Source organism: Squalius cephalus (genome assembly GCF_949319135.1).
Source record: "Squalius cephalus genome assembly, chromosome: 24".
NCBI lineage: Eukaryota > Metazoa > Chordata > Actinopteri > Cypriniformes > Leuciscidae > Squalius > Squalius cephalus.
In genome coordinates, this window is record NC_137145.1 from 27,416,885 (window position 1) to 27,431,361 (window position 14,477).

Consider the following 14,477-nt stretch of genomic DNA (forward strand, 5'->3'; position numbering starts at 1 on the left):
AAGCATAACTTAAAAAAAAAAAATATAGCATGTTTAAAAGCATTCCCTGGCCATCAATTTGCTCACACTAAAAGAGTGTGTAGGCACAGTTTATGCCAGATTTTTAAAAAATAAATTCCAAAGTTTGCGCAAAAAAATGGTGCATGAATGTTTCAATACAAATGTTTTGCCGTACATTTCCACTTCAGACTCCTGTAGTTTTTCGTTCCTTGACACAGTCAAGACTTTGACTTGGTTACTTGGGATTTACAGACAAATACATTAAGGCATCATATTTTAAACAGAATTTAATCCCTCATTATTGCAGTATTACTCTTTAAAGCTGCTTTGAAAAGAGCTATATAAATAAATGCTGTGAGTTTAATGTCAGAGGTGGGTCCAGTTGTGCATGTGGAAACCCAATTCATTGTATTCCCTCTTGATGTTTAAATTGGCACAGCTCTGTCCATGCCTTGAAAATTTATATTTTCTCAACAAAGATCTTGTAACTACAAGCTGATTATAATGGGATTCATACATTGCATAGCCTGGATAAGAGCATCCAAAACAGCTTAATTTCAGTAATCTTCTAGTTTACTGCGGTAAACTGTGCTCAGTGTTTTCTCAGATATGGTTCTGTCTGATGTGTGTGTCAGTGACTGCACTGGAGCAGTTAAACACCCTCAGTCCTCTTAAAGAACTGCCCTCAGCCCTCTCATTCTCACACACTAAACACAGATTTGAACATACAGGCACTCATCCATATTCATAAGCACTCTCAGTGCCAGACACGGTCCTCCAGAGGAGAGCATCATTACTCCAGTGTGCTCTCTAGCATCGCCTCCACAGCTGTCTCACTCTCCTGCAGCTGTTTCACTCTCCTGCAGCTGTCTCACTCTCCTGCTGTCTCACTCTCCTGCTGCTGCCTCACTCTCCTGCTGTCTCACTCTCCTGCTGTCTCACTCTCCTGCTGCCTCACTCTCCTGCTGTCTCACTCTCCTGCTGCTGCCTCACTCTCCTGCCTCACTCTCCTGCTGTCTCACTCTCCTGCTGCTGCCTCACTCTCCTGCCTCACTCTCCTGCTGCCTCACTCTCCTGCTGCTGTCTCACTCTCCTGCTGCTGTCTCACTCTCCTGCTGCTGTCTCACTCTCCTGCTGCTGCCTCACTCTCCTGCTGCTTCACTCTCCTGCTGTCTCACTCTCCTGCTGCTGCCTCACTCTCCTGCTGCTGCCTCACTCTCCTGCAGCTGCCTCACTCTCCTGCAGCTGCCTCACTCTCCTGCAGCTGCCTCACTCTCCTGCAACTGCCTCACTCTCCTGCAACTGTCTCACTCTCCTGCTGTCTCACTCTCCTGCTGTCTCACTCTCCTGCAGCTGTCTCACTCTCCTGCTGTCTCACTCTCCTGCTGCCTCACTCTCCTGCTGCTGTCTCACTCTCCTGCCTCCTCACTCTCCTGCCTCCTCACTCTCCTGCTGCCTCACTCTCCTGCTGCTGTCTCACTCTCCTGCTGTCTCACTCTCCTGCTGCCTCACTCTCCTGCTGTCTCACTCTCCTGCTGTCTGTAGACCATCACTGTCCACAGCATGAGCTCATCCTGCCTCACTCTCCTGCTGTCTCACTCTCCTGCTGTCTGTAGACCATCACTGTCCACAGCATGAGCTCATCCTGCCTCACTCTCCTGCTGTCTCACTCTCCTGCTGTCTCACTCTCCTGCTGTCTGTAGACCATCACTGTCCACAGCATGAGCTCATCCTGCCTCACTCTCCTGCTGTCTCACTCTCCTGCTGTCTCACTCTCCTGCTGCTGTCTCACTCTCCTGCTGTCTCACGCTCCTGCTGCTGTCTCACGCTCCTGCTGCTGCCTCACTCTCCTGCTGCCTCACTCTCCTGGTGCCTCACTCTCCTGCTGCTGTCTCACTCTCCTGCTGCTGTCTCACTCTCCTGCTGCTGTCTCACTCTGCTGCTGCCTCACTCTCCTGCTGCCTCACTCTCCTGCTGCTGTCTCACTCTCCTGCTGCTGTCTCACTCTGCTGCTGCCTCACTCTCCTGCTGCTGTCTCACTCTCCTGCTGCTGTCTCACTCTCCTGCTGCTGTCTCACTCTGCTGCTGCCTCACTCTCCTGGTGCCTCACTCTCCTGCTGCTGCCTCACTCTCCTGCTGCTGTCTCACTCTCCTGCTGCCTCACTCTCCTGCTGCTGTCTCACTCTCCTGCTGCTGCCTCACTCTCCTGCTGCCTCACTCTCCTGCTGCTGTCTCACTCTCCTGCTGCTGTCTCACTCTCCTGCTGCTGTCTCACTCTGTTGCTGTCTCACTCTCCTGCTGCTGCCTCACTCTGCTGCTGCCTCACTCTCCTGCTGTCTCACTCTCCTGGTGCCTCACTCTCCTGGTGCCTCACTCTCCTGCTGCTGCCTCACTCTCCTGCTGCTGTCTCACTCTCCTGGTGCCTCACTCTCCTGCTGCTGCCTCACTCTCCTGCTGCTGTCTCACTCTCCTGGTGCCTCACTCTCCTGGTGCCTCACTCTCCTGCTGCTGCCTCACTCTCCTGCTGCTGTCTCACTCTCCTGGTGCCTCACTCTCCTGCTGCTGTCTCACTCTGCTGCTGCCTCACTCTGCTGCTGCCTCACTCTCCTGCTGCTATCTCACTCTCCTGCTGCTGTCTCACTCTCCTGCTGCTATCTCACTCTCCTGCTGCTGTCTCACTCTCCTGCTGTCTCACTCTCCTGCTGCTGCCTCACTCTCATGCTGTCTCACTCTCCTGCTGTCTCACTCTCCTGCTGCCTCACTTTCCTGCTGTCTCACTCTCCTGCTGCTGCTTCACTCTCCTGCCTCACTCTCCTGCTGCTGCCTCACTCTCCTGCTGCCTCACTCTCCTGCTGTCTCACTCTCCTGCTGTCTCACTCTCCTGCTGTCTCACTCTCCTGCTGCTGCCTCACTCTCCTGCCTCACTCTCCTGCTGCCTCACTCTCCTGCTGCCTCACTCTCCTGTTGTCTCACTCTCCTGCTGTCTCACTCTCCTGCTGTCTGTAGACCATCACTGTCCACAGTATGCAGTATAAGCGCAACAATTTGCACTGTACACTAAATTAAAAGTTAAAGTGTTTTAGTAGAGGAATGGAGAGTGATTAAAATAGTGGGTTACCAACACAGCACAAATACAAACTACAGGCCAAATATATATTCATAAATATATATTTTTATATTTTATATTCATAAATATATATTTGTTGACTGCCCTGCCTTCCCCATTGAAGTTATTGGTACACTAAGCATCATGACTGAATATATTAATACCAATGCTTGATAGCCTCTATATTGAAATTCGTTTGTGGACCCTGAATGTCAAACTCATTCACACGTGCGTCTGGAAATGTATGTTTCTTATGTAATCTGCTTACTCTGCTGTGGTTTCTCTTGAGCAAACCTCTCCAATATAGAGGTGTGTCAGGGTAAACTAGTGTCTATTCAGGGTTGCTCATCATAAGCTAGTGTAACGCTCTGAACTTCACTAGATCTGATTTCTGTGTCACTCTGATATTTCACACGTACAGTCTGTGAGTATAAAAAGATGTGATGTGTTATTATTGTGTCCAGTTGAACTGTTGCTAATGTTTTTTTGTTTTCTCTGTAGTAATGTAATATATTTCTTGTGTTTGCATCCACAGTAATGACTTCAGCAAGATGGTTGCAGAAGAGTACCTCACATTCTTCGAGTTTACAGACCAGACATTGGACCAATCGCTCAGGTACTTCTCGTGTCATCATGTGGGTGATTCATCATCTGATGTGTGATTGACTGCATGCTTCACTGTTAAGGTGGAGCTCATTAGAAGTGGCTTTTATTTAATACATATTTCCATGTTAGGACTGCTGGATGGTATAACATTATATACCGTGCATCAGTAAAAGTGAGTGCTTCTGATGTAGTGTTGATGCTGTAACTGAAGGCTGGTCACAGTTGCCAAGCAGCGTCTCAACTAATGTGCAGTCATACGGTCCATATCGCTGCTGTTTTGCAATGTCTAGAAATGTGCCTCATCTGGTTAAATGTTTACAGTCTTTCGTTTTTAACTCAAGTGCTAAATAGTACAAATTAGTTTTTCTCGCAATGACGTCACTGATTACATATAATCACAGTACATATATTATAATCTTGCCTTGTGGTTGTTTCTCGGTCCCCCAAAAAAATCTAATCACATAAAGTTTAATTTGTAATATCAAAAATAGGAATAGTTGTGTAATAAGTAATTAAATTTCCTGCAAAAATGCAATATTGTGATATATACTGTTATATAAGATTAGTCATACTGCAATGTGATTTATAGAACATAGGTTTCAAAGTTGTGAAAGGAGTATGTGGTGTTTTTGCTGCAGTCTTCATTGCTGTTTCAAGATCATCAATCAAGATCATCTAAGCAACCAGGGCTTGACACCCGCCAACCCGCCGAATGCGTGTGTATTTCAGCAGTGGAGTTGGCTATATAAAACACTATAATGGATCCGTGCCCGTGCGTCAGGTCTTAAAGCGACAGTAGCCTAAATACCTGCTGCCAAATCATGAGATAATATTAAAAATATCTATAAGGCCGTTTTTCCCTATGGTGACGTCAAAATTGTGGCCAGTGAAAATGCTGAGTGGCCAGTAACTTTGGAAAACCAGTATCCACAGTGGCTGGTGAGCAAAAAAGTTAATGCCAAGCCCTGTAGGCAACAAAAAATTAAGATTATTGTGTTGTTTAAAAAAGTTTATTTTTATCATTATTATAAAGTTACTTTAGGTCACAGTTCAGGAGTTAGTTCAGATAATCAGCCAGTGTTCACAAACTTTTTCATTCATCTGCTTGTGTGGTCCTGGAGCTTTATTTCTGCCCACACAAGTCGCTCCTGTTTTCTGCTGTGATTGGGGCACTTTGTGGCTCCACAAACAAGAGGCATGATGTTGGTGTGTCTTGTGATGGTCATGTTATATTGCTGTTTTTCTGTTGCAGATGTTTTCTGAAAGCATTCTCACTAATGGGCGAGACTCAGGAGAGGGAGCGGGTGTTAATTCATTTCTCTAATCGGTACTACCAGTGTAACCCCACCATCATCACTGCACAAGGTACTGCATGTCCACCTCATTCACTCACTACTTACAAGATTAGGTATTTTACATCAGTATGAGAATATGTGGGACAGACGTTCACTTTGTGTTTGTGTCCTGATCACCCAGCTGGAGTTTATTTCACTACATTGACTGTGTGACTGTTCATTATGCTGCTTATTGCATGGCTACTTGCCAAATAATACATACATGGATATTGATATGAGTGGAAATGAATAATGCAAGAATAGGAGAGGGTGTTATACCAGTTAAAATGTTGAACAGATATTGATAAAACTGTTTCATTTCAACATTCATGACTGTTTATCTGTGTATAGATTTGTGGTAATTTCTTCTAACACATTTCCATAAAAATGTGTATATTATGATATATATCGTTATGAACTGAATTTTAAGATTATTGTGATACATATATTTGTTAACACTTTAGGGTCCAATTCTCTCTGTTAACTAGTTGCTTATTATCATGCATATTACTAGGATATTGTCTGTTTATTAGTACTTATAATGCACATATTAATGCCTTATTCTGCATGACCATATTCTACATCGCATAATCCACCCAATACCTAAACTTAACAACTACCTTACTAACTTTTAATAATCAGCAATTAGGAGTTTATTGAAGCAAAAGTCATAGTTAATAGTGAGAATTGGACCCTAAACTAAAGTGTGATCACATATTTTTTCTTTCTTATGAGAGAAGAAAGCGAGTGTGGAGTAACACAAAATACATGAAACTAGCACAGCTAATACTGTCTCAAATGTTACCTGAGGACTATTTTAGTGTTTAATGTTTTGTCATATAGAATTCGCTCCATATGAAATATTGTGGTTTTGCACAACATTAGTTTTCTGTTCGATAATCAGTTTAAATCCTCTGTTGACTAATTCTCCATAAAGCATGATTGAGTCTAATCGCTCATTCAGTATCACAGTGTTGCGTTTCTTCCATAGCAACCATCTTAGTAACCGCTATGACCAGTATATGGGTAAAAAGCTAAACCGTCTCCTTGTTGCTAAGACTGTTGCCATGGAAGTGATGTTAGATTTTCTCCTGATGCAGAGATGATTATGTGTGTGTGATCTCAGAAGTCCTGATAAAAATAATGTTCTCTCTGTTTGACCTGTAAGTGAGTGTGTTGATAATGTTTCATTGATGCTTGCAGATGGAGTTCATTGCCTTACCTGTGCGCTAATGCTGCTCAACACTGACCTTCATGGCCATGTAAGTGACCTTTGACCCTCTGGTAGGGTTGCTTGTGTTAGCAGCTAAATGAGAAATGACAGTATGTTCCCTCTTTGCCACAAGCACATGAAATCAGACGCCGTTTGACCTTATCAGCGGATGTAAAGATCCCACTGGAGGAGGAGGATATGACTGAGTCATATTTACTCAAAAAAAGCTTTTTGGGGAGGGTGCGTCAAGGATGTCAGCTTTTTTAATTTATTTAATTATCTGTGATCAAATATTGAAGGTTAAACCTGTCAGATCTGCAGCTGGTTGTAACCACAGGAAGAAAACAAAAATAAATGATTTGGGTATGTGCCATCAGTAACTACAGTGAAGGAACGAGAAAGTTTTGCACCCCCCACTACTTCCTAAGTGAAATGTGAGGTGCATTGTGGGTACTCTAAGAATAGCTCCTCTCATTGGTCTCCATGGAGTTTGATCATGTGTCTTGGAGTTAGTTTGACACATTCAGTAGGACGCATGTGCCGTGGAGACGTGGAGATCTCATGCCCACGCCGCAGCACTTCTCTAGACGTGTTCGTTTCAAACATTGTTTGATTTCGTGTCATGTGGGTGAATGCAGCTGAAAGTTGCGCAGCCGCGGATCTGTTCAGAAATGTATGCCAGACACCCACACACACATACACGACTGCGCTTGTGGAGGGAAGCGTTGTGCACATCACACAGGTTATATGAGGCAGAGCAGGGAATCTCCTCAAAGCCTGTCCCGGGCCCGTTAAACCTCAAAAAGACGACGTTTGAAAGATTAAAGAAGATATTTGTGTTTTATGCAATATGACTGTTCAGACTGTTGACTCTTGCAAAACATCTGACCTGTACCGGATTTAGTGCCACAAATCTGAATTGAAAAGATCCGATTCCATGTAGTCTGTGCCGATCACACTGGCCTCGTTTACACTGTCAGTGAAATGTGACGCAATTCCGATTTTTTGCTCCTAAGTGACACAGATCGGATGTGTTCTATGACCGTGTAAACAGGAAAAAAACGCATGCATTCAGATATTTCCAGATCGGTTTTAGGCCTCGCTCATATGTGGAAATAAATCAGGTATAAATCGGATATGTGCCAATGCGACTGTCATGTGAACAGGCAGATCGGATTTTCTGAGGCATTAGGCAACGTCTCCGCGGTTTAATGACGCCGACGCGCTTCTGCAAAGGGACGGACGGCCCGACGAAACGCTGTGTCATCGTAGAAGAGGAATGTGGACGAACGTTGACACAACATATCAAAGGTTGGCTTGCTCATCCTAAAATCCTAAAAAACAACAACACTGCTCCTCGTTAAAGCCCGCCCCGATCTCATGAAAGTGCGTATCTATAGCACAAATTTAATTTCTCGTGCCATTTAAGTCAAAAATTGTTTTTGCGTGCATATGATACACACTTTATGGCGTGTAATACACACACACTCCACACCCCTAATCCTACCCAAGGGGTTTACAGTGCGTATCATGCACGCAACAAAATATTTTTGGCGTATAAAATGGCACGAGAAATAAAATTAGTGGTATAGATACGCACTTTCATTAGATCGTGTTGTATGCTCCCACCAGTCCTGAGATCTCTCTCGCACACAATAACTGAAGCATATGCGGAGGGTGCTATGATGGCACTTTTCGTCCGCCGGCTCAAAATCATGGAGATGTTTGGTGAACTTCGCATATATCGCAGAGCTAGCACCATGTTGGTGGTTCAATCCCCGGTTCCACCTGACCAAGTGTCGAGGTGTCCTTGAGCAAGACACCTAACCCCAGCTGCTCCCGACGAGCTGGATCGCCTTGCATGGCTGACACCGCCGTCGGTGTATGAATGAGTGAGTGAATGGGTGAATGTGAGGCAATATTGTAAAGCGCTTTGGTGGCCATTGGGTCTGTGAAAGCGCTATATAAATGCAGTCCATTTACCATTTACCATTTACCATGCATATTTCACGTTCGCCCATCTGTGCAAGAACCCCCTTCAAGCATGCGCGATGTTTCACCTAGTATGGCGTAAGTGTAAACACGTGAATCGGATATGGCTCACAATTGAAAGAACGTATAAACAGACGGATATAGACAACAAATCAGAATTGGGCATCAAGACCTGCAGTGTAAACAGTCATGCATAGTCAACAAAGTGTGCACTGTCATGACAAAATCAGATCTGAGTCACATATGTAGTAATAAATCAGATGTTTTGCAATGCGACCTCAGTCTGAACATTCATATTGGGATTCATGCGACTTTTACATCACTCTAGAGCAGACGTCAGCAACCTAAGGCACGGAGGAGGGTTAATCGGTGGCACGCAAGCAAATGCGAGAGAAGTGTACGTATTTCATTCAGATAAAGTAGTCTACCTGCACACAGATCTACATTTTGATGTAATAATTCCTCATTGTAAAAAAAAGCTTATTTTATTAAGTTAGGAGTAGAGATGCACCGATTGATCCGCTGGTGACCGAAATTAGCCGATTTTCACGTGATCGGCCAGTCAGTCTGACATATGCCGATTTTATGCCGGTCAAATGCACTCGGGCTCCCCATGATTAACATCGCGCAACACCAGCATCACATGTGCACACGGAACACACATGTAGAAAACCTCGTGAATTACGGCCGTTTCACGCATATTTTTTTCGGCGTGCATGTTAATCAATGAGTGCATTCACACCGGGAGCAGGAGCTCAGCGCGTGAGCGCCCAACAGGAGCGTCGCATGAGCAGCAGTGAAGCGAGGGTTTCGCCGCCGAGTCTATTTTGTCTGCGCTGCTCACGCCCAATTAAAGTGAAAGCACACATTTGATGGACAAAATAAATATGATTTCAAACAAAAGTGCCCAAAATGCACAGAATGTGCATGTCTAGTGTGTTTTAACAAGAACTGGATTAGGTTATGTCAGAAATAAAAGAAAATGAAGACTCAAAAATATTTATATAAAATTTACCCATTTAAACTTGTTTTTATTATTGGTTAAAAGGATATATTTTATTAAAAAAAAAAAAAAATTTTTTTTATATATATAAATATATATATATATATATATATATATATATATATATATATATAATTTTTTTTTTTTTTTTTTTTTTTTTTTTTTTTTTTTTCTGTGTGCTGTAAAGTGGTTAGAAAAAAGAAATCGGAATCGGCAGGTCAAACTCAATGAAAAATCGGAAATCGGAATCGGCCTAGAAAATTGTAATCGGTGCATCTAGGAGTTATAAATACTATTAAATTCTCCATCTAAATCTAAAACAAATTTCAAGAGAAATATTTAAATTTCTGTACTATTTCTGTGTAAGCCATTATGAAAATGTTTGTGTATTTATATGAGTGTGTGTGTGTGTATATATATATATATATATATATATATATATATATATATATATACACATACACTCATATATCTGGATATATAAATACACAAAAATTTGTATATATATACATAGCCTATATATATATATATATATATATATATATATATATATATATATATATATATATATATATATATATATATATATATATATATATATATAGGCTATGTGTGACAGTGAAGTTAATCAGTGGACGGACAGTGAGGGAAAACTATCTCTCCTCATCCTCGGCTTAGTCCTCCTTATTGCCTGCGCATGAGTTTGTGGACTTCTGCGGCACATCGGCTTATAGATGAGCCCGTAATACTGACTTCAGTCAGCTCAGTGTTTGCTTCCGCATTTTACGGGACCGGGACCTGTTCACACTCCTTTAAAAATAAAAAGTGAGCAGCCAATCAAAACAAATCAGATCTGAGCAGTTAATCAGAATTGAGCGCTACGGCTCGGGGTGTGAGCGTAGCCGTACTGAATTCCTGAAAGCTGTCGGAATGAACTCCAGATATCCAGATGTTTGCTCACTCATGCTCTTCAGAATGAGGATGTGTCCCGTGGCAAACAGTGGCGACATCACTGAAGCCCATTCAAGAAAAGGGTCTTTGGTATTTCCCGACCAAACGTCCGGTTTCAACGGTACATTACACTACCATTCAAAAGTCTGGAGTCAGAAAGAGCTTTTGTTTTTAAATTAATACAGCAAAAAATTTTCTTCAGCAAAGAATGATTAAAATTGATTACAAAACAGTAAAGACTTTTCCATTGTTGTGAAAAATGTCTAAAGAAATTATTCATTTGAATGGTTTCCACAGAAATATGAATCAGCACAATTGATGATAATCAGACATGTTTCTTCATCATCAAATCATCTTATTAGAGTGATTTCTGAAGGATCATGTTATGATGCTGAAAATTCAGCTTTGATCACAGAATAAATTACACTTTACTATATATTCACATAGAAAACAGAATTATTGAATTGTAATAATACTTCACAATATTCTTGATGTAATTCTTGAGAAACAACAGCGTACGTCAATACAGGAAAACAAAACCGCACTCATCAAGCCATATCACGTACATCTCTTTTTATTAGGGCATTGTTTGTGACAGGACAATTAACTGCATTTTCCCATAATGCAATTTCATTACACTTACTGTAAAACATAATGGAACTCATCCTTTATAAGAACAATGTTTTTTAGGAACATAAATATCATTAGGTATAACAAATGCTAACATGATTACTTCAGAATGAAATAAAATATGAGATGGTCCTTTCCTGCATTACAGTAATGAGAATTAAACCATTTGCCTTGTATTTATGAGTATAATATATGGTTACTGGGCAAGACTCAAATGTTTCTTTTAAGAATGATTTATTGTGCTTGCAACATAGCGACTTTGCTGATGTTGTGATCTGTGTGCATTGCAGATCCATGTCAGATCACACAGAAAGAGAGCAATAGCTGTTAAAGTGATGGATGACGCGATGAAATTCGCGACGAAGCCGCCGAGCGAGATCTTGTGGAGTCGTGTTTGGAAGCAGCCTGCGTCTCTCTTTGATTTCTCGTGCCAGTCTGAACATTTGTCAGTGCCATCCACCTACAAACTCGGCTGGTGCTGGCAGGAACAGTGAAGTCAGTGGAACAAACACCGGCTGCGCTTTATTTTAGAAGGCAAGCGGCCGCTCCTGCAGTCTTTCTCATGCCTTTATAAAAGCAGCGATCTGAGAAATCAAGGTTCAGACAGAGTAATTGTAGACGTGCTTGTCTAATAGCAGCAGTCAGTGAAAAGCCTAAAGCTCACTGTAAACGGTGAGTTACGTCGCAGATCTCACGGCTGGTCGCAGGATTGTTCGTATTGTTCTCTGCTTGTGTCTCCGCTTTTGCTTTCTCACATAACATGTTTCTCACGTATTGTAGAAAGTCTGCGTTCACACTAGGGATGCACCGATGCATCGGCTGAACATCGGTAACGGGCGATATTTGCCTCGTTAACTGCCATCGGCCATCGGGAAATAAAAATGACATTCGCCGATGTCACATGGGCGTCAGTTTGGTTTGAAATGTGCTGGGGACAGAGACGCATTCGGAAGTGCATTTTCAGAAGTGCTGGGTACATGACGCATTCATTTTTTTTCTCTCTTTCGCGCAGGTTATGTTTTGAAAGACGATGTCCTGTAGCTCAGGCACGGCCCCACTTTTCAACAGGCCCACCCAAAACTTAAAAAAAAAAAAAAATGTAAGAAAAAACAAACAAACAAAAAAACTTTTACTATATTCTAATTTTGTCAATAATTATAAAAAAAATCGCCAATAAGCTCATAATTTGTGCTAAAATAGTGTAGTTTTAAAAAACTGGTTATATTTTGATGTTTCTGCGCAAGTTCAGCAGACAGTAAGGTTCGGGTTTGTTCCGATCAGAGCTCGTGAGTGGAGAACGCATTTCTGAATATTCCGCTCCGCTCACTCATTCCGCAGGGTCGCTCGCTCAACCCAGATGTCCTGTTGCTTGGTTCGAAAATATGTGGAATAAGGGCTGCTTCCGACTAAAAGTTTTTTTCTAGTCGAGTAGTAGGCTAGTTGTTCATTTAAGTCATTCGTGGACAAATCGCCCCTTTATATTAATTTAATTACTTATATAGCCTACAGGATAAATGAGCGTTTACGTAATATAGCCGCACTCAAGCGCACGACCGCACGCATAAAGCTTGCCACAAAGAACCGGTAAAAGTAATGATTATGAATGCGTCTAAATGTGTCTAAATACGCTGTGAATGTGAATGTGCATTATACGCTGAGTTTCGGTTCATTTATGGGACGAACTCCAGTTCACTCGCCGGCGCCTCCGTGTCGTGATTCTGCTATATTTAATTCTTATTTATTAAATCCAGGCAATTGGTTCATGAAACATTGATTAAAATTAAGATATAATTAATTCAAAACGAAATTCAATTTAAAGAAAGGCAGCTGTTCTGTTTGAGGTCTCTGTGAAAGTTTTAAAGTAGTCTTTTAGTGCCGCTTTCAGAGCGCTCACGTCCGTAACAGAGAACTGACGTTGTTTTTTCCCTCATAAATGCGAACACGAAAAATAAAATGAATATTATAATGTTTTTTTGTTGGGTCAGACAATGATTACCAAATTTCTCTCTCATATTGCTCCTCATAACCACTGAAAAAGAACTTGTCATAAATAAGGTTATAACTAATGTCAACCAGAAAGTGACATTAAAGTTTGTTTTTGTTTCATAAATTGGTCTGATTGAATTTGTGCTCATTCTAGGATAGTGTGATCAAGAGCCGAAAGACGTGTATGTTTCCGTGGCACAAAAGAAGGAATAAATAACAAAAAGAAAAAACATCGGCATCGGCCATCGGCCAAGTTGTTATGTTAAACATTGGTATCGGTATCGGCCCAGAATTTCCCAATCGGTGCATCCCTAGTTCACACAGCAGCAGAATGCGGTTGTCAGTCCTGTATTTGAGTCTTTAATACGGTTACGTTCACACACACTGTTCAGATATTTACGGGAATGACAACCGCTTTCTATAACCGAACTCACACCTGGAAATATTCAGGACTGACAAAAGCATTCTAGGAAAAGCCGCGCTGTATGAACAGAACCGGACTGACATCTGGTTTCTGTCAGTATTCTAGACGCTACTGTAAGTCGCTGATTGAACGGGACATTTTGGCTATGTTCACACTGTCAGTCCAAATCAGATTATTTGTGTATGCGATTGTAATCTGATGTCCGCACTGTGTATCGAAACTGTTCAGATCCCATTTGTGTGTCCATGCCTCTTTCGTTTTCGGGAATATCTGCATTGGTTTCTGTGGCATTGACAGGAATACGCCAAATACAGCAACAACAACAACCGCAACATGGAGGGGTTTGTGTAACATCTGATGTTTATGATTTACGTGGCGTGAGAAAGTCACATGAACCACATGAAATCCGATCAGAGCGGTCAGACTGAATCTCCAGAAATGCGATTTGAACAGGATTTCAAACCACATATGAAGTTCACATCTTCCACATATGGATGTAGCTTGAAACAGATTTCATGTGATTTTTTTGCTGTTCACACTAGCTCATTCTGATCTGATTTCAAGCGGATATGCACAAAAATCGGATTTGGACTGACAGTCTGAACGTAGCCTTTTAGAGACTCACACCTGTAAAAGCAGTGGTCAATCCCAAAAACATAGATACTTTTCATTGGATAGTTAATGCTCTAACATTATGCGAACTGTTTTAGTGATTCAATGAATAGTTACATTATATTATTAAATGTTTTATATAAAAACATTTAAAAAAAACAATTTTATGTACACAAACTGTAAAAAGAGCAAATATTCATGGACCCATCAGTAATGACTCATTAGTGAGCAATTACACAGTACAGTTAAATTATATTATGTTATTAGATCAGATCAGTTCCGGCGCTGTAATTGATATTCTTAATCCTGCGCATGATGTTAAAGACGTCGCCTCCTCCAGCAGAGTTTGGTCCACTGCATCAGTCTGTGAATTATTACATGAGCTTGGCATTATATGATGTCAGACATTCATTTATAAATCACCCTTTGCTTTGCATCCATCAAGTTACACATGTGGAGAGAAAGCAATCAAATAATATGAAGATATTTTTATTGAATTATCCAAAAAGAGGCCTATATTTGGGGTCTGTATTTTCTCTTAATGTTTTTGAAAGAAGTCTCTACTGCTCACCGAGGCTGCGTTTATTTGATCAAGCATATATGATGAAAATTGGTTTAAA

General features: G+C 41.6%; 1 protein-coding gene across 6 annotated transcripts in view; it reads left to right on the forward strand.

Annotated features, from left to right (window-relative positions):
- The window catches only part of psd3l (pleckstrin and Sec7 domain containing 3, like), a 127,234-nt gene that overhangs the window by 52,517 nt on the left and 60,240 nt on the right, over positions 1-14,477 (forward strand). For all 6 annotated transcript variants that reach the window (XM_079862232.1, XM_079862233.1, XM_079862234.1 and 3 more), the window contains 3 exons: positions 3,642-3,722; positions 4,965-5,077; positions 6,250-6,308. In XM_079862232.1, the coding sequence (XP_079718358.1) occupies positions 3,642-3,722; positions 4,965-5,077; positions 6,250-6,308 (253 nt within the window). The remainder of the gene's footprint in view (positions 1-3,641; positions 3,723-4,964; positions 5,078-6,249; positions 6,309-14,477) is intronic.